Here is a 24451-nt window from a genome sequence, read left to right as displayed (position 1 = left end):
TAGATGCAAAAATCCTCAACAAAATACTAGCAAACAGAATCCAATAGCACATTAAAAGGATCATACACCATGATCAAGTGGGATTTATCCCAGGGATGCAAGGATTCTTCAGTATATGCAAATCAGTCAATGTGATACACCACATTTACAAATTAAGGAATAAAAACCAAATGATCATCTCAATAGATGCAGAAAAAGCTTTTGATGAAATTCAACACCGATTTATGATAAAAGCTCTCCAGAAAATGGGTATAGAGGGAACTTACCTAAACATAATAAAGGCCGTATATGACAAAGCCACAGCAAGCATCATACTCAATGGTGAAAAACTGAAAGCATTTCCATAAGATCAGGAAGAAGACAAGGATGTCCATTCTCGCCACTTTTACTCAACATAGTTTTGGAAGTTTTAGCCACAGCAATCAGAGAGGAAAAAGAAATAAAAGGAATACAAATTGGAAAAGAAGAAGTAAAATTGTCACTGTTTGTTGATGGTATGATACCATACATAGAAAATCCTAAAGATGCCACCAAAAAACTACTAGAACTAATCAATGAATTCGGTAAGGTTGCAGGATACAAAATTAATGCACAGACATCTCAGGCATTCCTATACACCAACAACGAAAAATCAGAAAGAGAATTTAAGGAAACACTCTCATTTGCCATTGCAAGAAAAAGAGTAAAATACCTAGGAATAAACCTGCCTAAGGAGACAAAAGACCTGTATGCAGAAAACTATAAGACACTGATGAAAGAAATTAAAGATGATACAAACAGATGGAGCGATATACCATGTTCTTAGATTGGAAGAATCAACAATGAGAAAATGACTATACTACCCAAAGCAATCTACAGATTCAATGCAATCTCTATGAAATGACCAATGGCATTCTTCACAGAACTAAAACAAAAAATTTCACAATTTGTATGGAAACACAAAAGACCCTGAATAGCCAAAGCAATCTTGAGAAAGGAAAGCAGAGTTGGAGGAATCAGGGTCCCCGACTTCAAACTATACCACAAACCTACAGTAATCAAGACAATATGGTACTGGCACAAAAACAGAAATATAGATCAATGGAACAGGATAGAAAGCCCAGAGATAAACCCACACACATATGGTCACCTACTTTATGACAAAGGAGGCACAAATATACGATGGAGAAAAGACAGCATCTTCAATAGTGGTGTTGGGAAAACAGGACAGTTACATGTAAAAGAATGAAATTAGAACACTACCTAACACCATATACAAAAATAAACTCCAAATGGATTAAAGACTTAAATGTAAGACCAGACACTATAAAAATCTTAGAGGAAAACATAGGAAAAACACCATTTGACATAAACCACAGCAAGATCTTTTTTGACCCACCTCCTAGAGTAATGGAAATAAAACAAAAATAAACAAATGGAACTTAATTAAACTTAAAAGCTTTTGCACAGCAAAGGAAACCATAAACAAGACAAAAATACAACCCACAGAACGGGAGAAAATATGAGCAAATGAAACAACAGAAAAAGGATTAGTCTCTAAAATATACAAACAGCTCATGGAGCTCAAATAATCCAGTTACAAAATGGGCAGAAGACCTAAATAGACATTTATTTCACCAGGAAGACATACAGATGGCCAAGAGGCATATGAAAAGATGCTCAACATCACTAATTATTAAAGAAATGCAAATCAAAAGTACAATGAGGTATCACCTCTACCTGTCAGAATGGCCATTATCAAAAAATCTAGAAACAGTAAATGCTGGAGAGGGTGTGGAGAAAAGGCAACTCTTCTGCACTGTTGGTGGGAATGTAAATTGATACAACCACTATGGAAAACAGTATGGAGGTTCCTTAAAAAACTAAAAATAGAAGTACCATATGACCCAGCAATCCCACTACTAGGCATATACCTTGAGAAAACCACAATTCAAAAAGAGTCATGTACCACAGTATTCATTGCGGCACTATTTTCAATAGCCAAGACATGGAAGCAACCTAAGTGTCCATCGACAGATGAACGGGTAAAGAAGATGTGGCTCATATATACATTGGGATATTACTCAGCCATAAAAAGAAACGAAATTGAGTTATTTGTAGTGAGGTGGGTGGACCTAGAGTCTGTCATACAGAGTGAAGTAAGTCAGAAAGAGAAAAACAAATACTGTATGCTAACACATATATATGGAATCTAAAAAAAAAAAATTGGTATCGATGAACCCAGTTGCAGGGCAGGAATAAAGAGGTAGACATAGAGAATGGACTTGAGGACATTGGGTGGGAGGGTGAAGCTGGGGCAAAGTGAGAGTAACATCAACATATATATACTACCGAATGTAAAATAGTTGGCTGGTGGGAAGCAGCAGCATAGCACAGGGAGATCTGCTCGGTGCTTTGTGTCCATCTATAGGGGTGGGATAGGGAAGATGGGAGGGAGGCTCAAGAGGGAGGGGATGTGGGGACACGTGTATGCACATGGTTGATTCGCTTTGTTGTGCAACAGAAACTAACACAGTATTGTGAAGCAGCTGTACTCCAATAAAGATCTATTAAAAACAAAACAAAATAAAATAAAATACTAGCTGCACATCTTTTAAAATGTAGAAATTAGTTAAATTATTTTTTAATGTGAGTTACAGTAGAAAATATGCCCATTAATATATGTAAAAAGTACAGGATTTCAGAAGTAGCTCAGAAGTATCAAAATCATTTGATTCTGCAGTCTGAATGATATAAAATTCAAAAGTGAGTTCTTCAACAGAACTACTAGAACTGTGTGAGGAGACCTCCCAGATCGCATCTTTCAAATCTAGAAATAGAGACAGCAGGCTTTGCGTTCACCTAACCCGTGATGGTCCTTCCCTATTACTAGAGTCACCTTCTTGACCTCAGGGGTTACCATACTATCTTAATAGCCTGAGCATTAAATGATCCTCCCCTTAACATTTTAAAATACAATAGTACTTTACCAAATACTTGGGGATAATGGAATAAAAATTAAGTGGATTATCATGATATTCCATAATCCAGTTTCCCAGGAATGCCAAACAGGGACGGTTGGCAATGGCAAACAGTGAGAGATCACCAGGAAATGTGAATTTTGGGGAATTAGAATTCTGTCCCAGGAAGTGATTCTCCCTCCAAAGCTAACCTTGGATGAACTGAGTGACATTTTTTAAGGAAGCTGGTGCTTTTCATTATGACTTGAGAGTAAAATCACATTACCATGCCTAACATGGCCTTGCACACAGTAGCTGCTCCAAAAATACTTGTGGCATTAAATTAATTTAAATTCTCTTTTTTCCCCTTCTCTGGTAGAAATCTATGCTACCTTACCCAGCTCTGGCAAAAGATCTGAAAGGGACCCCAAGGGAAAGATATTAGACCCTGAACCTTTATGGCAGTCAGCTTCGGCCACATCTAGGTACAGAGTGGGCACAATAACCTCTTAGAAAAAGTTCAGAAGAGACGGGGACGGACATTTCACCTCCATTTGCATCAATCACCTAGAACCTGCCTTATTTCACCCATGAATTGCACATAGTTCTTTCCTTTTTTTCACACAGCTCCCAACCAGGGCTTTGTTTCCTTATTTTGGGACATTTCCTTAGGGGTTGAATTTTGCCCTCCCACCAAATTTCTATGTTGGAGTCCTAACGCCAGAAAAAATCGAGTTCAAATGAGGTCATTAGGGTGGGCCCTAATCCAATATGATTGGTAGCTTGATAAGAAGAGGAAATTTAGGCTCAGATACACACACAGATGGATAACAATGTGAAGACAGAGGGTAAAGACAGCCCTCTACCAGCCAAAGAGAAAGTCCTGGAATAGATCCTTCCCTCTGGACCTTCAGAAGGAGCCAACCCTACCGACATACTGATCTTGGATTTCTAGCTTCCAGACGGTGAGAAAATTAATTTCTCTTTTAAGCCACCCAGGCTGTGGTTCTTGTTATGGCAGCCCTAGCAACCAAATACACATCTGCTTCTGCCCTCATGACATGGTTATGTTTAGTTTCTCAGCCTGATGCTGGATGCCCTCATCTGCTCTGACACCTTCCACTCCTGGCTGCTGCAGATACTGCATCTTTGATCTGCCTATACCACCCCACCTCCTCACGCCCAGTACCCAAGTCTTTTGGACCCTAGCTATTGTGGGGGAGAGCGGAAATGGATTTAGATCTAAGCAGGGAGAAGAAACCAGAATCCTGCAAATCCAACCACTGTAGGTAGATAACTCAAAATTGGAATGTATGCTTGCCTTCAAAGAAGCACACTCCCAAAGGGATATAATTGTGAATCATTGAGTAAACCATGTTATTAGGGGGTTCATAGAATTTTTGCTGTTTTTATTAAACAGTGCCACATATCAAGTTTGGTAGAATGGATTATAAGATTTTATTCTGAATATTTTATACTAATATTTAAAGCAAAATGAAAAGTTCCAGATCATGAAAAGTACAAAATGTGGATTGTCTCTGGTTGTTCACCCTGATTGATGTCATCAGCTAGATTTGGAGATCCAATAAAAGAAGTTCAGATTGCCCATAAACTTCCCAAGTTGAAGAATGTAAAAATAAATTTTTATTCCTTAATTAAGACTACATCTATCTTATCGTGTCTTTTACACTGTGGTAGAAGATGAAGAGCTGTGAGTCAAAGTGTGAAAAATAGATTTTTATAGAAGCCCAGCCAAATGCTGCAGGGTCAAACAAAGGCTTGATTCCAAACCTTTTCTGTGGCAGTTCAGTGGAAGACCTTATAATTTTGTGATTTTATGAGCAGTTGGAATTAACTTCAAGAAAAACCACCAGTTCTCTGTGGATACAGAGAGAAATGCTAAAAAGAAATTTTGTTAACCATAGCAACTGAAAATGCTTTTCTTTACACAGACTACACAATGTTTGGGAGAAGATATGAGTTATCTGTTATGTAGAGTCATAGCACACATTTTGAATATGAGCATTTATCTGTTATAATCATGTAAATTATTTTCTACTGCCGCATTAAGGAATATAATACTCCCTTGCAGAGCAGATTAAAGAAAAAAATAGAGATTCTGGGGACCAAGGCTTATTATGTCTCTTATAACACAACTTTTCCTAGGATATGCTCTACATGAGAGAAAGTTATCAGCTCACTCCCAACTGCTCTTCCTCTCTTATGAAGGTGTGGGAGGTATTTATCAAATGCTGCAATATGTTTCTCTCTCTCCAGCTCACTTACATCGTTTTTGCAGAGTATCAAACACATTTGCAAAATTAAAAACCTCCATATAGAAAATTTACTATGGTACTTCTTTTATGCCAAGAACTAAAACTAAGGCTTTAAGCTTTAGTTCAAAGGAATATTTATCTCTCTGAAGGGAGTGTAGAATACAGTGAGATAACTGCTATAATTCTTCAGCTCTACTGAATTTGCACAATGGTCCCAGCTTTACATATTTTCATAATTTATTTCAATGAGGGAGTCTTAAAGATTTTATATTAAAGAAATTAACAGGTCCATAGAGAAAATGATCAATTTAGGTATTTTAAATATAAGATGTGACCAAGAATTTCAGTGGCTTTAATTCACCATGGTTCATTGAGATTATGTTTCAAAATAGGGTTTTTGGCTTAAGCAAGGAGACCAGTCATAGGATATCAGATCCCTCCAGTCTAGTTTCACTGATGGGGCTCAGAGTGTTAGAGTTATAAGGCAATGGGCTTTGTCTAGTTGGATGATCACAGGTCCTGATTAGTTTTGAAATTTAGCTTGTAACTCAGAGAATATTTATTAAGCACCTAATACGTATCAAGCATTGTGCCATGAATTGTAGATAAAGACATGAGCAAGACAGATCCAATCTTTGCCCTTAAAAAATCCAATAGTGGATGAGAGATTATTAAATAATAATGCCAAGAGACAAATATCATAGGACAGAAGAACAGAGAGCTTGAGAACATCCAGAAGGACCTGATGCAGAAGTGATGGGTCAGGTTGGGCTTCCCAGAGCCTGAGTAAAAGACACCTAAGCTGACACCTAAAGGATAAGTAGCAGTTATCCATGCAGCAGCGATGACAGAGGAGTGAGGCGTGCTCATGTCAGGGGGTGTGTGGGTGGGCTTTGCTTGTGGGTGGAGCATAGGGAATGGGGCTGGGGAAGCCTGTGGAGACAACATCATGGCGAGCTTTGGAAACCAGGTTAAGGGGTACACTGTTGTCCAGTGGCAATGTGAAGCTACTGGAGGATTTCATCAGAGGAAGGACAGGATCAGATTTGTGTTTTAAGAAGATCACTCTACAGCATGGCAGACAGATTGAAGGGCAGAAGGTACCAGAGACAGCAGAGGGACCAGTGAGGAGACTTAACAGTAAGCTGGGCCATAGTAGCAGTTGGGATGATGAAATGTCTCGGTTCCTGAGATAACTAGGAGAAGCATCCAGAGTGACCTACTGATTATGGGGAATGAAGCAATGGAAAGAGTCAAGGTTACCTCCCACCTCCAGCATTCTGTCTTGAGCAGAAGTATGAGAAATATTCAATAGGAAGATAGGAAGGAAACTTCTTATTGGGATATTAACAAGGTATGTCTTAGCAAATAGGAAGCCCTTATAAAGATGGCCGTATAATACTACAAATAGTTCAGAATATTTTTTCTGCTTTAGATGAAGGTTGCCTTTTCTAACTGTAAAGACCTGTATCACTAGATGTTTTTCAATCTTTACGTGGGAGCAGCAGTTTATAGGCTACCGATAATTGAATATCCCCCTTTAATGTTGGTTCATGAAAATGTGAAACTGTCATTGCTAAAATTCACAGTTTCTCCCTGAATAAATGAAAATTCTGTACACATCTGCATTTGCTCAAGTTGTTGTGTTCCTAGAAAGAGCTCAGGGACACCTGCTTACATTTTGATCCATGACTGAAATTTATTCCACCCCTAACTGTGAATTAAATATACAGCTGCTGGAAATGTCAGCAAAGTCACATAAAAGGAACTCTGATTCACTGCTGTTATACTATTAAATAATCAGTGCTCCTGTCACATTGAATTGGATGTAAAAGTGCCCTGTGGCTGTTATTCCTACTGGGAGTCATGTTAAAATGCCCCCTCTCTTTACCCATTAAAATCAAGTGGGCCACATAAATACACTGCAGATACAGGTGACTGAACATATTGAATAAGTCACTTTTTTCAAATAGGCAGCTTAGTCCTTCCTGTTTGTTCTGCAGTGATTCTTGAACATCCTGGCTGATTATCATCAAATCTGGTGTAACTACTAAAGAATAGTCAGACATCACTTAGGTTAGATTTGTGGATCAAGCTGCCATCTGATATACAGAACAAACGAGTGGTTACCAGTGGGGAGAGGCAAGGGGGACAGGGGCAACATAGGGGTAGGTAATTGAGAGGTACAAACCATTAGGTATAAAATAAGCTACGAGGGTATATTCTATGATATGGAGAATATGGCAAATAGTTTGTAATAACTATAAGTGGAGTATAACCTTTAAAATTGTGAATCACTATATCATATACCTGTAATTTATATCGTATTATACAGCAACTATATCTCAATAAAAAGTTTAAAAATAAATCCTTAGAAAAGGCTGCCATCTGAAAACAACATGATGTCAATATTTTTAAATTTCTTTTTTATAGTAATCCTATCTGTATAAGGAAAATGTCCTCTTCTTATAGATACTTTGTTAGCAGTTGCTGAAATACAAATTACTTTTTATGAAATTAGCCTCTTCTAATAAACAAAAGGCAAAACTCTTATGAGAAAGTTACCATTATCTGTCAACATAGTGCATTTGCAGAAGGAGGAAGGGAGGGAGGCAAAAGTCAGAAGAAGGGGAAAGGGAGGAGGGAGAGGAGGAAGGAGGGAACAGGAGCGGGGGGAGAGAGAGAGAGACAGAGGGCGCTACAGTTTATGGAAACAGCCGCTAAGGGAGAAGTTGGCTACAGTAGCCACTGTTAGTTATTCCATACGTACTTGTTAAACCTAACCACTTCCAACATGGGTTGGGAACCTCCTAAAACTGTTACTAATAAAAATAAAAATCTGCCCCTACCAGTACCACTCTGAAGAAATGCTTCTACTTATCAAAGATATTTCCATACGCTTACCAGTGGCAGGGTCGGCACCAAAAGTTTGCTATTATTTCAGTTATTAGAAAATCTCTATAAGACAAATCTTCCTCTCCTCTCTGTCATTTCCACAATAATTTTCTAGAAAAAAAGCGTATCTAATTGTAGTCCTTTAACTGCAGGGGTGGGAGGGGAATTAGAAAGGAAGGGACTGTTGGGAGAATAAAGGACAGAAAGAAGGGGTAAATCTGAGGTTTTTTTGCTCCTGATCATTTGTTCTTCCAGTAGTGACATCAGAAGGACTTGGGTTTAGATCCAGGATGTGTTTTCTTTCTTGAGAAGTTTATTTTATATCTTTGAGCTATAGTTTCTTCTTCTATAGAATAGCATGCGTGAATATATTTCTCATGGGGTTGGTTGTTGTGAGGATTAAATGTATATAAATTGCCAGGCACACCAGAGGTGTTCAATAAATACTGCTCTCTAATTAGCAATTGCTCTTCAATTGCCTTGGTACCTTCCTACTTCAGACACTCCAACACCTTGTGATAAAAACACACAAACAGAAAAGGCAAATTAAAACACTAGGATTGATATATATACACTCCCACGTGTAAAACAGATAGCTAGTGGGAGCATGCTATAAAGCACAGGAAGCTCAGCTTGGTTCTCTGTGACAACCTACATGGGTGGGATGGGGGGAGGGGTGGGAGGGAGGTCCAAGAGGGAAGGGATATAGGTATACATATAGCTGACTCACTTCATTGTACAGCAGAAACTAACACAACATTGTAAAGCAATTATACTCCAAAAAAAAAAAAAAAGAACCACTACTGTAGAAAACAAAAAGACATGAGATTTAGGCCGATGAGCATGTCACACTATCCTCTTTCTCCCTGTGGCTTCAAAGCACTTTTCCATATGTTAATTTGCTTTCTTCATCCCAGAATTTTGAGACTTTAATTCCCAGCTATATATTTATTATGGCAAAATTTCAGGTCAGCAGAACAATCTGGGCTTCTCATACAACGCACTCTGGTGCATTATCAATAAGCTCTTTTGGTGAAAGATATGACATAAAGATAGTGAATTATAAGATATTTACAAAACTCAAAATAGAAGTTCAAGGTTAAAATCTGCTGGAATATTTTGTGAGCCCACATGAGCTGTGGATCTGTAATTTTGAAGACTGAATATCCTTTCCAATGCTCCAATGCTCTGTAGGCATCTGTGTAAACCACCGATTTGGTCCAGCTTCTCCAAAATATGTTTTCCTCTTATTTAATTTCACTCATTTTTCATATCAGTCCTGATACTCTATCTCCTATAGGCAACAAACCCTAACTTGTCTTCGTGAAAATTAGAAGTACAAAACTGAGTCCAAAAGAGTGCAATTGATTCCAGAAGAGTGTAGCATATTCTCGGCTGACAGGAAACACACGGGTTATAAATGTGTGCTCATTTGAACACTCAAGAAAAACGAAAGCCTTCTTTTAGAAAAAGAGAAGAAAGAAAGCAAGAAAGCGAGCAAGAAAGGAAATTCCTAACCTAGAACCTTGGGTTCTTTTTTAAATGCATGGCAAGATAGTTAGGCAAAGTCATTTACCGCTTAGTATTTCTGAGAGGTGAAGGTTTCACTTCAATAAGATTGTCCAAAGCTTGGCTGTTCAAAAGAGAAAAAGAGAAAAAAAAAAACTCCAATTAGTGATAGGTTGTTTTGTTTGTGCTAGGTCTATAAAGCAATATAATAAATCTACTCCACTCAGGGGCAACAGACATGAGAATGTGAAATGACTGTTTTTATTTGATACCTTTGATTGCTTCTGATTACTTCAGGATTCACTTTGATGAGGTTATTGAGATCCCGGTTTCTTTAAAAAGAAAAATAAAAAGCAAGCAGGTTAATTATAAATAAATTCTTTTGGTAAGATCATTAAGGTTATAAATGTGCTTGAAATAATTGTAAAACAAAACATTCTTCCTACCCAAAGCACAAAAATTAATGCAGTTCTATTACCTTTGGTTGTTGGAGAGAGTTTCAGGATTCACTTTGATGAGCTTATCAAGATCTTGATTTCTTCAAATGGAAAAAAAAATTAAAGCAGCTTGTGTTAGAGATAATACAGGTTTAAAGTGGCTGGAATTGGAAGAAGGGATTAGCTAGTTTATCATTTAGTATAAGACATATTGGTTTGGCATAGAACCCCCTTGAAATAAATTTTCAAACCAATCCAGGGAGGACTAATTATGTTGGATCAGGAGAAGAATTACTCTGACTTCACACATTTATTGTCAGAGCCCATCTACAAGGGCACGCTAACTCAGAGTTCACAGCAAACATCTCATGATTGACCACTTTTACTCTGGAATGTTTTAACAGTATGACGATACAAACTGATTGTAAGGTCCTTGATATTTTAAAAACCATATTCACCAGCTAAATATACCATTTTTTAAAAAAATAAGAAACTCCCAAACTAGGATTATACTTAACATAAGTCTTGGCAAACAGAGTTCCAGTAATCCATCAAAATTGTGACTTTTCTTTCCTCTACCATGACTTAAAAAGCTGAAATCATGGTAAATTAGGGACATACTCTGATAACCGTCCACTTCCTAGTTGAAACCCTATCAGTTTCTTTCCTCAGTCGGAGAACAGTATTTCCTCCCACCTGGTTTGCTATCACTCATTGCCTCTGTATAATACTTTGCTTCTAAAGGCTGGAAAGTAGTGATTTTTCAACGTGTTCCTCTAAACCGCTTTATAATATTTATTCACAGAAGAGCCCACAATAGCAAGAAATCTTGGGATTGATAACACCTGCTTTCAGTAAATTTTGGCAGCTACCTGCCTGTACCTCCTTCCCCCCAAAAGTCCTTTTCCCTTATATAAAAATAAAGTATGGTTTACTCTTCAAAAAGACTGATGCAAGGTTAGGAACTGAAGGAGAGCCACTTAGAGGTTAGTCATCAAAGTCTGAGAAAAAGGTCTGCATTTCCTTCCCCAACCCCTAAGCCTTTCCATAGAATTTGCTTCCCAGCTCATGGCTTCACTGAGTTTGATCTCCTCATCCTTGTTCTCAGATCTCCACGGTAGACAGAAAGCCCCTAAATGAATGTTTACTGTTTTGAATTATCTTCAATAGTAATATTATCAATTAAAGATAATCAACTGGTATCTACAAACACTATCAAAGAAATGATAAACATATGACAACTATCCAAAATAAAATTTTCTTGTATAAATTGATTACAAAAACCTGTTACAAAGTTAAATTGTGCCTGAAAGACGATCTTTAAAATGAGGGTAATTTCATACATTAAAAGAAAAAAAGTACAAAAAATAAAACTTTGTAGAGGAAATAATATGTCAAAGGCCACAACCTTTTAATACATAAAATCAATCACAATATTTTAGTGTAACTACATATAATATTCACCAACCAGCATAATTAGGAGTAAGCTGCATAAAAAAATGCAAACACAAACATGAGAACTCCCGTTTTTACTGTTCTGCTCAGTACAGAAAACTTGGTTCATTCCAAATCTTAGAACTGTGCTATTCAAACTACTACATCATAGAGCTCATTAAAAAATACAATTTACATCACAGCCCAATACTTTGTTTTCAGTCAAACAGACAGACACACACACATAATAAAACATAAATTTCACAAAATAAGACACCCACTACGTAAGAACTCTCATGTTTTCTGCTCTACTTCACTCTAGCTAACTGGGAAAAAATGCTGACTGCCGCTCACTAAATTAATTACAAGACCATTTAATGGGATGTGACCCACAATTTGAGAAACACTAGCCTAGAAAACATATATATAAACGCGTGCTATGTTTTACCACTTCTCTTAAAAAGACGACACCTTGTGTCAATAAAGCAAGGATCTCAGTAATAGTCCTGAATTGCCTTGACTGATAGCATCATGCAACTTAATGAATTGAAAACTTATAGACGCTTTTTTCAGACCCTGGATCCTACAAACACAGGAATCTTATATCTAAATTTTATCCAGGAAAAATGTAACATTTTTCCTACTCAAGTTACTGCTTTCATTTATTTTGCTTTAAGAATATAGGGATACATTGAAATATTTAGCTATTATTATTTTCACGTAGTTCAAAGGTTGTAAAGTGTTTTGCAGTCATTGGCACAAATTTGTGCCATTGTCACTTCAAAGACTGTGAAGTAATATTTCAAGTGACCCTGTGAAAGTAGTAGAGAACATCTCCAGGCTGTCCCATGGCAGGAGCAAAAGTCCTAGCTTTATAGTTTCCACTATTTCCTGAGGTACTGAATCAACTTTCACCTATTTTAAGATCAAAGTCTCCATGCTGTGATTTAAAGACCAGGAGTTGGGCTGGGAGTTGGAAGAACTCACAGAAGATTATGAGACTTTTGCCCCGAATACTTCAGTGTTCTCATTTGTAAAATTGGGAGATTGGATTTGTTCATCTCTAAGCCTCTGCCCATCTCTAACATCTTCTACCCCTAGGAATCTATGAATGTGAATTTTACTGCCTGTCGTGTTCATTAGCTATTTCATGTCTCCTTTTCTTTTTAAATGCAACTCACTGACAATACATTCTATATTCAGCAAGCAGTACATAAGCGTCCCAAAATGTAATATATTAAATTGACAACCTATTATTGTCTTGGAGTCCCATCTCTTTGCCCCCAGTACATAATTAACTTTAAACTATGATAATTGCTTGCTATTAATAAGATTGAGTATGTCTACTGAATTCTCTTTTTGGCATCCACGGCCTATAATTATACCTAATGTGCACCTAATGATACCTAGCTGTAAGCTTCAAACCCAGTAGGTGCTCAGTAATTATTCACCACCTAACAGATCACAGAACTACTATTCGTCTTCCACTAGTTTTCTCTGTGACACTGGTCACATCACTTAACCTTTCTGAGTCTTAATTTCCTCTTCTGTAAATATAATAGGTTTGACTGGAACAGTGGCTTGCAAGTGTTCATAGTAACTGGGCTACGAGTTTTCTGAGGTTCCTTCCTTCCATCTCCAAAATTTTGCAGTTTTTGTACATACCAGTTAAACTCACAAAAGTGAAATCATAAAAACAGTCTTAAATATATATATATAAATATATATGTACATACATATAATAGTAGTGCATAATGATATAAAAATCTTCATATAACCAGAGACAAAAAGTGAATTTCATTTTCATCATTATAGATACTACTTAAAGAATTATCAAAGTTTAGATCCATTACTTTGCTGCGAGCAGCAAACCATCTAAGAAATAATGAACCTCATAAAATTTCCACCGACTACTAGAAAACACCCTCTGAAAACGAGGTGAATGGTATTGCTTACAACTAATGAGGTGTTCAGCTCTTCTCAAAAAATTAACTATCATTAATAAATTTAACCAAATCCAGAGACAAAGGTATTAACATCAATACTACAAAACATAAACAGGGCATAGACTAGCTATGTTTCTACCCCAATCACTCCCTTCAATTGCTTTACTTGAGCTGCCTTTCTTTTTATTAGCAAATAGATATCTAAGTTTTCAGGGACATATAAAAACTGTGATGACTTTTCAAGATTTATATTCAGTTTGCCCATAGAATGATTACAAGTCATTTATATTCAAATTGTACTTAGTTAGGGAGAAACAAAGCAAAGTAAATAAATCACATCCTTCTCTTACCCGGCTGTGTTTTTGACAGCTTTGGGGCTTACGTTAATAAGTTCATCAAGATCTTGTTCACTGCTAAAACAAAATAAAATAAAAGGTCAAATTCAGTTGGAAATCAGAAACAATGGCTGGCATTGTTTCTTCTGATGCTTGTGAATCATTCCATGGGATCCTAGACAAAAAGTGATAAATTTACCGGGTTTCTACTTTATATATATTAGTTATATTAGTTATCTTTTTTAAATCCTCAAAACAACTGAGTTAAGTATTACCATTCTCTCTTTATAAATAAATTGAGTTTCATAGAAATTAAGACCCTCTTTGGGCCAGATACCTAAGAAATGACTGAGGGTGAACTAGGATTGAAACCATAGCTGGACCCCAAACCATATGCTCCCTTCTGCTAACATCCTTCCTCTCTCTATTCACAATAATTCCTTACATCTGCACCATGCTTTTCTCCATTATCATCATAATAATCGTGAGAGGTAGCTTGGAGTTACTCTGTCACGTTTTTCTTAACTTTTGCTCCAGTGAATGATGGGTCTTAACTTTTCAAGAAGACAGGAGTATAATCAAAATCATGTAGAAATATTCTAATCAAGTATTAGAATGTTATGTCACCAATTTTCTGAAGAGTCATTTAATTTTTATTAATCCTTGGGTTTGTGAAAGAGAAGAAAGCCAATATTCTTTGGTTTATTCAGTTTTATGAACTTATAGTTTATTTACTATAAACTTGCAGTAATAACCTACTTACGCTACTGTTGTGTCCAGTGAATTTCTCAAATAGTCATTAAACAGAATTTGCTTCAGTATTACAATTTGAACAATATTATAATGTAATAAATTGAAGCAACACAATAAAAGAAAAAATCTATCTACCATGATTACACACAACAAATCAATTTGTTCTCATTTTTTTCATGTCCCCTTTCAAATGTCCTTAGCCAAATAATCTTATTCTGGGGCATAAATTGAAGACTTGCTCACGAGTCTTCAATAATCTTAATAAGCTTACCTTTTATTTGCTGAGGGAGTCACTTTGATAAGATGGTTCAGATCCTGGTTCCTAAAAAATGTTGTAAATTTCAATAAGTGGTTAAAATCAAGTCAAATCAATTACAATTTGTACATTTTTTTTCAATCTTAATATTGAATCAAGTGATTGTTGTTAATTCAAAACTTCATCTTGAGTTCTTTTTTTAGCCCTCGGTAAAAGCAGGTGGCTACTATCAATTCATTTCTTACACAACTACATATATATGAAAATTTAATTTAGTTTTATTCTTATTTCTTTTAAGACAACCTCAAATTTAAATTGCTCGTAAACTCCTTGTTTTCCAAGAATATTTTTGAAGATTGTAATGAACAAGAGAAAAATTTAAGCTGTTGGTCATTTGCACGTGTTCCTTGCTTCCCTCCCCTAGAAACAAAACAAAACAAAAACCTGGGATTTTTTAAAAAAGAGGCTATTTCCTGATTCTAAGGTATGGAGGTAATATACATAACATTAATATGTAACATTCAGGCTACTCCAAGATATTAATCAGTTCAGAATCATGCTTCATGCAATGCTAAGTCAGAACAAGGAAGAATTCAGATTATATAACTTGCTTTTATTCTAAACAAATAGGCAATAATACCTCTAAAGAGACATTTCTGTTATCGTACTGGGCCTTCATACCAACTCTAACACCAGAAGGCCTGAACAAGATGCCTAATTTGATATACCTTATTATTGGACAATTTGTTATACATCCTGAAAAGAAAAAAGACTAGAAAGGCTTATATCCCTGAACTAATCTTTTTTTTTTTTTTGCGGTACGCGGGCCTCTCACTGTTGTGGCCTCTCCCGTTGCGGAGCACAGGCTCCGGACGCACAGGCTCAGCGGCCATGGCTCACGGGCCCAGCCGCTCCACGGCATGTGGGATCCTCCCGGACCGGGGCACGAACCCGCATCCCCTGCATCGGCAGGCGGACTCCCAACCACTGCGCCACCAGGGAAGCCCCCCTGAACTAATCTTTAGGATTAACCTATAAACTAATTTTATCATGTACAAATCCTTCCATGTAAATTATTGCATTCTATTATATTGAACTATATGAAGTTGTCCTCTTGTGGATCAAAAATTATTGAATGCCACAATTTCATAAAATCCAACCTAACAGATAATTTCTTTGGTATCTTCTTTGAACTAAGCATTGAGTGGTGCAATGAGGATCCAACAATGAAGAAAAACAGTAACAGTAATAATAATACCAATAGATAATATCTAATAAGTACTTGAGGAATAAGTGCTTCATAAGCTTGCTAGCATATAATTTTTCTGGTAATTCATGAAGAAGGTAATTCTTACAATCCCCACTTTACAGATAAAGAAGCTGAGGCTTAAAGGAGTTTAAACGATGTGTCCAAGATTATACAGCTAATAAGTATTCTCTGAACTCAAAAATTTCACTACCAAGTAGAAGAGATGGACACATGACCTAATGCAATACATGGCAGAGGGTGGGGACTGAAACGAGGCTCACACACTGCACAGGAAAGGTCACATCATTAAGGCCATCTTCACTTTACATACTAAGTCATCTTGGAAGAGGGACAAGGGATAGCTGTCTTTCATTGACTCTTTTATCTGTAACATGAAGTATTACATGGTCTCTGGATTCAGTACCTGACCCTCAGACAGTGGCAATGCGTTATGTTCTTATTTAGTGAACAAAATCTAAGGACAATTTAGCACTAAATAATCAGATAAAAGAATGATAAAATCTTTGGTCCAACCATAAAGTGAATAAAACAAGATATGCAAGGGAGGCTTTGTTTCAGAAGCTGTCCCAAGTACATTCAGAGTTGATCCTCTTCACTCACCCACATGAAATACTGTTTAGTCCAGGAGTCAGCAAACTATGGTCCTCAGGCTAAATTCAGCCTGTAGTCTTATTATATAAGTAAAGTTTTATTGGAACACAGCCATGCCCATTCCTTTACAATGTATTATCAATGGTTGCTAGTTGACTAGTTAAAATAGAGACTGTTTTGGTTCCCCAAACCTGAAATATTTACTACCTAGCTCTTTAAGCAAAAGTTTCTGACTCCTGATCTAGTCTAATAAACTTTATATGATATCTACCTACTGTAAAAATAGAATTCCTATACACCAAGTAAGACAGAATATCCGTCAGAAAGGAAATATATACCTTGGTATCTTTTATATTTAACTCGCATTCAAACTAGCATAACGATATATATTTATAGATTCGTGATTTTTTTTACACCTGTTTACTCAACGTGATGTACCTTAAAGAAAATTCTCTCTATAAAAGACAATGTCATTCTTTGTATTCTTTATTATTTCAATAAACTAAGTATAATTTTAAAAAATAACCTCCCAACTTTAGGAATTGTTTGAGTGTAAACATAAGAGAAGAGGCAAAAAATGATGAAGGATAAAGGAAGGAGAATTTTCTTCACATGAAGACCTTCTCTTAGGCTGCTTATGTCTAAGAAATTGTATGGGGAAGATATTTCATCCCAGGAGGAAACTCGATTCATTTTGAGGAAATCCCAAACATGGAACACAAATCCCACACTGATAAGAGATTATTCCCATATTTTAAGGAATTCCTCCACAAATATCCACAACCAGGGAGCCCTGAATAAGGACTTGAAGACTAGGTTTCTGACATAGAGGTATTGATTTTGGGTCCCATTATTGGCTGTCTCTGTGATGGGACAATGAGTTTTATCATATTTTCGAGGTTGAATAGAAGAAAATGGAGAAAGAAGTTCCATAAACCTCACCCTTGGTTAGTTCTGTTTATTTCTGGAGCCACTTTGATGAGATTGTCAAGACTTTGGCCCCTTTAAAACATGGAAGAAATGATCAGAGAAATGGTCAACTTACATCAAGTGGTTTCAAATATTTATTAAAATGGAGAAACATTTTTATTATAGAAATATTTTACTATAAAATATTTATTAAAATAGAGATCATCTCAAGGGGTTGGAGTTTTTCAGTGTTGACTCTGAAAATATATATTTGGACCTAACTATAACTGCATAGAAATAATAAACAATAATTAATGGTTTCAGAAAATTCATGATGTGCCAGGCACTGTTCTAAGTGATTTACGTGATTTATATGATTTAATCCTCACATCAGTCCAATGAAATAGTGTTAAAAAATTAATAAGCAGGGCTTCCCTGGTGGCGCAGTGGTTGAGAGTCCGCCTGCCAATGCAGGGGACACGGGTTCGTGCCCCGGTCCGGGAGGATCCCACATGCCACGGAGTGGCTGGGCCCGTGAGCCGTGGCCACTGAGCCTGCGCGTCCGGAGCCTGTGCTCCGCAACGCGAGAGGCCACAACAGTGAGAGGCCCGCGTACCACAAAACAAACAAACAAACAAACAAAACCCAAAAAAGGTCATGGGGGTTCCATGATTTTTCTTGAACTACCATTGATACATTGATACTATAGCAGTGTCAGTCTGCTGAAACGATGATTTAATAACGTTTTTAAGCATTGGTTAATGTGAAACAAAAAAAGAGGTGTGTATTCAATCTTGCCCTTGCACACTTTTTCCTGTTCTTGGGTTCACTTTGATGAGGTTGCTGAGGTCTTTGGAACTTTAAACAAAAAAGCAAACAAAAACATAATAAATAAAAATGGAATTAAGTCAACTAAGTACTTTGAAGGATATATGTACTCAAGATGAATTTTGTGATTAGGTTTTGAGAGAAATCAATGCCAGTCTATGCCCTTCATTTAAAAAAGTAAACATTTTTGGGCTTCCCTGGTGGCGCAGTGGTTGAGAGTCCGCCTGCCGATGCAGGGCACACAGGTTCGTGCCCCGGTCCGGGAGGATCCCACATACCGTGGAGCGGCTGGGCCCGTGAGCCGTGGCTGCTGAGCCTGCACGTCCAGAGCCTGTGCTCTGCAACGCGAGAGGCCACAACAGTGAGAGGCCCGTGTACCACAAAAAAAAAAAAAAAAGAGTAAAAATTTTGATCTCCATACAAATCATTGGTATACTAGCTCAGTTTCCCATTTACAGTCAAAATAAAACCATAAAATTAGGGCAAGATTGAGTTTAAAAGATCAATTCTGGAACTATTTGCCAAAAACTCTCACCTGGCCAGCCCCTTTCAGTATTCTACATAATCCTATAGCTATAATTAAACTATATTTTGTTAATAATTTCCATTTGTAGTGCCTTTTTGCTTTAAAGTGATTTTATATCCATTATTGCACTTGATCCTTAATAATCAAATGACAAAGGTGGAACAGACATTATGATCCTCATTTTATAACTAAAGAAGCCTCAGCTCAGTGTTCGAGGGACTTGCTCCAAGGCACCCAGCCAGTAAGTAATGGAGCTCAGACTTTCTAACTCCACAGATTTTTCAGCATAGCTTCTCTAATGAGAGCCACAAATTGATGCAGAATTTGATGCACAAATTGATGGGAAGGAAGAAAGATATGATATAATCCTCACCCTGGGTTACTTCTGTTTACTTCAGGGGTCACTTTGATGAGATTGTCATGGCTCTGGCCCCTTTAAAGCATAGAAAATGTGATGAGGTTAATGATAGACTAGAACCAAGATGATAAAACTATTCATTAAAACTCAGGAACAGTATAAACACTCACTGAGATCATGCCAAAGAGCTGAAGATTGTTAAATGTACGCAGAAGTATGTAGGGATTTATATATCTCTGAAACACATTGAGACTCAGTGAGACAATATTTTAATCTTGGAGCCATTAGGGCCACTAGCAAATACTGAACTAGGACTCTATTTTGATTCATTGAATGCTATGCTCTTAGCCTTTTCCAGGTGCACTAAACATATTTTGTAATAGTCTGTATACACATTTCATGGAACATTCCACAAGACACAACTCTACCTATCAACTTCCAACATGCTGTGGAACTTCTGAACTTTGGAGAAGTTTTGTAAAATTGACATTCATTAGCAGATTTTCTATTTAAACACTGGATTTAGATAAGTATACCAATTTGTTAAAGTCCATGATATACAAATCTGGTATCTGCTGCTGGTACTTATAACTGTGTGTTAAAACTACAAATTTTGACTGGTTGTGTTGGCAACAAATAATAGGAAGATTAAAATCTATAAAGTTCTGAAATGTAAGCTATATTTACTATAATATAAAACTCCATGTAGTCAGTGAAAACACATCAGTAATTTATGATTACCCTTTAGTATATCTGCTTCTGATTTTAATGGAATTTTGCTTTTCCTATTGCTTCTACATGTGTTTTCCACATTCACAGTGCCAGCCAAAGTGCCTCTGATCTACAGAGGATACCACATGGGTAAAGAATGTCCACAGAAGGCACTTTTACACTCTGGATCCCCATGCCCTGTGGCCCTGCTAAGATTGATCATGAAATCTCTGAGGTTGCGTCAGTGCAACATCAAAGGTATAGATATTTGGAAGCAGCTAGACGTTGACTCAAGTTTTTACTTGTATGCAGATGTCTGAGAATGTGTACATCCCTGCTAAAAGCAGCAATAAAAAATTTGATCCTTTTTCATGCAAATAAAGAAATTATTAACCCTGAAAGAGACAACCATTCTACACCAATACCCTTTGCTGATTTTTTTAACCCCTTGTTGCCTGAATGAAATATGTGGAATTTGAATGCTAGTGACTGAGAAAAATATTCCCAGGATTCTGCTTCTAGATTTGAGTACTCAAAAAGAAACTCCATAACATTAAGCACTGCAACTCCTCCCTTGTAATATTTGTGTTGGTTGTGTTGTCAAGACCTTGATCTCTTTAAATATATTAAATAGGGCACATATCAGTATAAGGTTTCCTAAATTTTAAAGTTCATACAGTCAGTAAAGAAGAGTGTGCTATTTAATGTAGTAATGTAAAATAATATTTTGAGCTCAACTGTGAGAAGCAATGCCTCATAGTGTATATGTCTTCAATATTTATGCATTCTTTCAATCCACAAATAGTTATGGAAAGCCTACTATGGGCCCCAAGTTATGGGATAGCTGTGAACAATACAGACGGGCTTAGCCCTCAAGAAGCTTCCATTCTAACTTGACGAGTGGCAGGCAATATGCAATCAAATGTGTAAATGAATGCCACATTTCCAGATAATAATATATGCTATGAAGAAAGTAAAAAAGAGTGCCTGGTGCCTGCAATGCTGGGGTTGAAGGAGGGGGTGGTGACTTAATTATATTCAATGGTCAGAAACGATCTCTTTGAGAAGGTGACAATATGGGAATAGAGCTTCCCAAAGTGGGAATAGCATACACAGAAGTGTTAAGGCAGAAGTGAGCCTGGAATAGAAAAAAGATCAGTTTGGCTGGACTTTACTGAACATGTGAAAGGCCATCACTGAAGTTTAGAACTTTATTCTACCTGAAATAAAAGAACATTGAAAGTTTTTTATAAGGGAGGGAGACGATCTTATTTTACTTTTAAGAGATCTACAGAATTTAATTATGCTTGGTAAAGGAAAAAAAAAAAAAGATGACTACTGTCCCTAAAAGGTCCCAGGAAGCACACACATACACAACCATGAACATAGGTACTCATATACACACAAAAGCACACGTATATACTCACATATATATTTAGGCACACACAAGCATGTGTACACATGTACACAATCAAAGACACATTTTCACTTGTTTGCACACACACCTGTATGCACGCACACATGTAGGCATACAAACATGAATGCACACACATACATACACACATGAATGCACACGTTTGTATGTGTGTATACACATGTGTACACATAGGCACACACACGCACACCCCAACCTATGAAAAACAATAGGTGATGATTTGAAATACTCTTTTTAATAAAAATTAGAAAGGAAGAACATGAATTTTTCTTGGAGAGTCAAAGTAAGTTAAATATTTGAACAGAATCTAAATTATTAAGAAAACACAATTCATGTGAATCTTTATCATTGCTAAAACTATTTGTATCTACTATGTGCCAGGCATGACAGTATTATGATCCCTATTTTGTAGGTGAGTAATCTGAAGCATGGGGACACAGCTAGAAAGTGACAGAGCCAGAATTTGAACCCGGGTCTTTTAGACTCCCTGCTCCCAACCTCAAGTTACCTCCCTGAAATACCCAGGTAACCAAGGAAGTCAGTGCTCTCTTCTCAGTCTGTCGGTTGCAAAACTGTCCACGTCTGCAACTCATAGGGTCACTGGGCCTGCAACCACACTGCTGCTGAGAACAGGACGGCCTGACAGCACACACCAGCTTTCAGCCAGCCAGGCTCTGCTGACAGGGCCTGCAGGCATCAGTGACACATTTTAGAATCAATGCATAATAACACGTACTGAGTGAATGGAATGGAAAGGAGTTCAAAAGAAACCACATGGAATTATTTGGTATACTTTTCAGCAACACGTCAACAAGCTCAGTTTCAGATATGTTCCATCTGTTTTTTAAAAAGTAAAAAAAGAAGCAAGAGGACATAAGCTTTCCAGATTTACTTGACAACTCATGGGTAGGGTGATTCGTTTACAAGGTACACTTCGTTAAGCTCTTCATCTTTAAACATACACTGCACTATATACACATACCCACACTACACACAAACACAGTACACACACAGTTTGTACATAAACACATCCACACACACTACTTACACTCCCACAGACATAGACTTGTTTATATATGCTATTTATGCAAACATACACATACACACACACTACTTATACATACACACATATGTTTATATATATATATATATATGCACTGTGATGGTTAATTTCATGTGGCAGTTTGACTGGGCCACAGAGTGCCCAGATATTTGGTCAAATATTATTCCAGGTGTGTCTGTGAGTGTTTTGGGATGAGATTAACATGTGAATCTGTAGACTGAGTAAAGCAGATGGCCGTCCCTAACATGGGTGGGCCATAGCCAAGCAGCTGAAAGACTGAATAGAACCAAATGCTGAGTTAAGAAGAGACTTTGCCTGCCTGACTGCTTGACCTAAGACCTTGTTTTCTTGCCCTTGGACTGGAACTTAACCATGGGCTCTCTTGGTCCTCAGGCCTTCAAACTTGAACTGGAACTACTATTGTCTCTCTTGGGCCTCCAGCTTCTCAGCCTCCAGAAGGGCATGTGCCAGTTCCTTATACTAAATCTCTCTCTCTCTCTCTCTCTCTATTCTATTGTTCTGTTTCTCTGGAGAACCCTGATTAATACACACACATACACTTATACCAACACACTTATACATATACACTAATATATACACACATTTATACATAACACACTATTTACACATGCACATACACATACAGACTCACACACACACACACACACACACACACACACACACATACACTTACACACAAAGAAATAAATAGTAGAGGAGGGTCGTCAAATTCTCATTTAATTTCTCAAAATCTACCTTATAGCAAATGTCACCTGAGAATAAGATGCAAGAGGTCACTTCTGTGTATCACTCATATAGAATTGCTTAATATGACATATGTGGAAAAAAAGAGTTCAGTTCGGTTTGAATTTCAATTTGCTCTCCTGAATGCAAGCACTCAGAATTCCAATGTGTTTATAAATGCCAAAGGAGAAATAAAAAGCTTTAAATTACTTACCCCTTGATATTTTTATTTGTTTCAGGATTCTCTTTAATAAGCCCATTGAGGTCTTCTTTCCTTTGAATAAGGAAATGAGTTTTAATGAATGTCATTAAAATAAAACACTGATCAAGTGAACAATGATTGACAAAATTAAGAAGTGGTAAGTATACACATTCTCTATCAATGTAATTTTTAAAGCTCTAAATGCAAACGAAAATTCTTCTCTTACTTCTTGAGCTGAAGACCATTTAAGTTTCCTAATTTACCAACAAGAAACATATGATGTTTTTGTTTCATTCTCAAAATGCATAAGTATACGTGAAACTTGTTATTTAAGAAAATCAGCTTTGCCCTCAGATGCATCTTGTTAGAACACCCCAGATGGGTGGCACTGAAGTAATGTTGAGTTAGATAAAGTTCTATACTGGATCCAGATAGAATGTAAATTTCCACCTAACAAATCAGATATAATTGCCTATTCTGTTTTTAAATAATAAGAATAATGTAAAAGATGATAATAGTTTAACAATATAAAAAATAATTTTAAAAATATATGTTTTCATAGAAACGCAACCATTCCCCCTTTTAAAATATAATTAGATTATGGTGAATTATAAGAGCAAGAAAAAATACCTTACATGGTAGGAAAATTAATGACACTTCTTGGGGAGACACGTGTCATCTCCATTAAAATGAACTGAGTAACACCAAAAGGGGCATAGCCCGAACCCAAAGAGGGCAGTGGAGGATGGCAGAGGTATCGTGATTGAGTACTGCTGCCTTGTCAACATAGCCCTGAAGAAGAGAAGTGGTGGGATGTTCTTCCTCCCAGTGTGTGTATCTGCCCAGCCCCTCCCCTGGGCTGCCTTCTGAGACCACCATGCTCAAAGAAGTTGATTTTCAGTAGTTTTAGTCAACACTCACTCTTGGCTATCTTTGTCATTTTGGAGATCCACTTTTAAAATATTGTCAAGATTGTGCTTTCTTTAGATCCAAAGAAATTCAATTCAGTAACTCACCCCTAAAACCAAATCAAA

General features: G+C 36.9%; 1 protein-coding gene across 1 annotated transcript in view; it reads right to left on the bottom strand.

Moving 5' to 3' along the window:
• Nucleotides 1–24451, bottom strand: part of SCEL (sciellin) — a 237411-nt gene that overhangs the window by 22274 nt on the left and 190686 nt on the right. Inside the window, exons 18-24 of the mRNA XM_024753970.1 lie at nucleotides 23430–23489; nucleotides 19278–19337; nucleotides 14796–14846; nucleotides 13787–13849; nucleotides 10098–10157; nucleotides 9892–9951; nucleotides 9687–9743 (exon numbers count right to left, since the gene is read on the bottom strand). Coding sequence (XP_024609738.1) covers nucleotides 9687–9743; nucleotides 9892–9951; nucleotides 10098–10157; nucleotides 13787–13849; nucleotides 14796–14846; nucleotides 19278–19337; nucleotides 23430–23489 — 411 coding nt within the window. The remainder of the gene's footprint in view (nucleotides 1–9686; nucleotides 9744–9891; nucleotides 9952–10097; nucleotides 10158–13786; nucleotides 13850–14795; nucleotides 14847–19277; nucleotides 19338–23429; nucleotides 23490–24451) is intronic.

This window comes from Neophocaena asiaeorientalis, unplaced genomic scaffold, assembly GCF_003031525.2.
Source record: "Neophocaena asiaeorientalis asiaeorientalis breed wild unplaced genomic scaffold, Neophocaena_asiaeorientalis_V1.1 scaffold212, whole genome shotgun sequence".
NCBI classification, from domain to species: Eukaryota; Metazoa; Chordata; class Mammalia; order Artiodactyla; family Phocoenidae; genus Neophocaena; species Neophocaena asiaeorientalis.
This window is presented reverse-complemented; position numbering and strand designations above follow the sequence as displayed.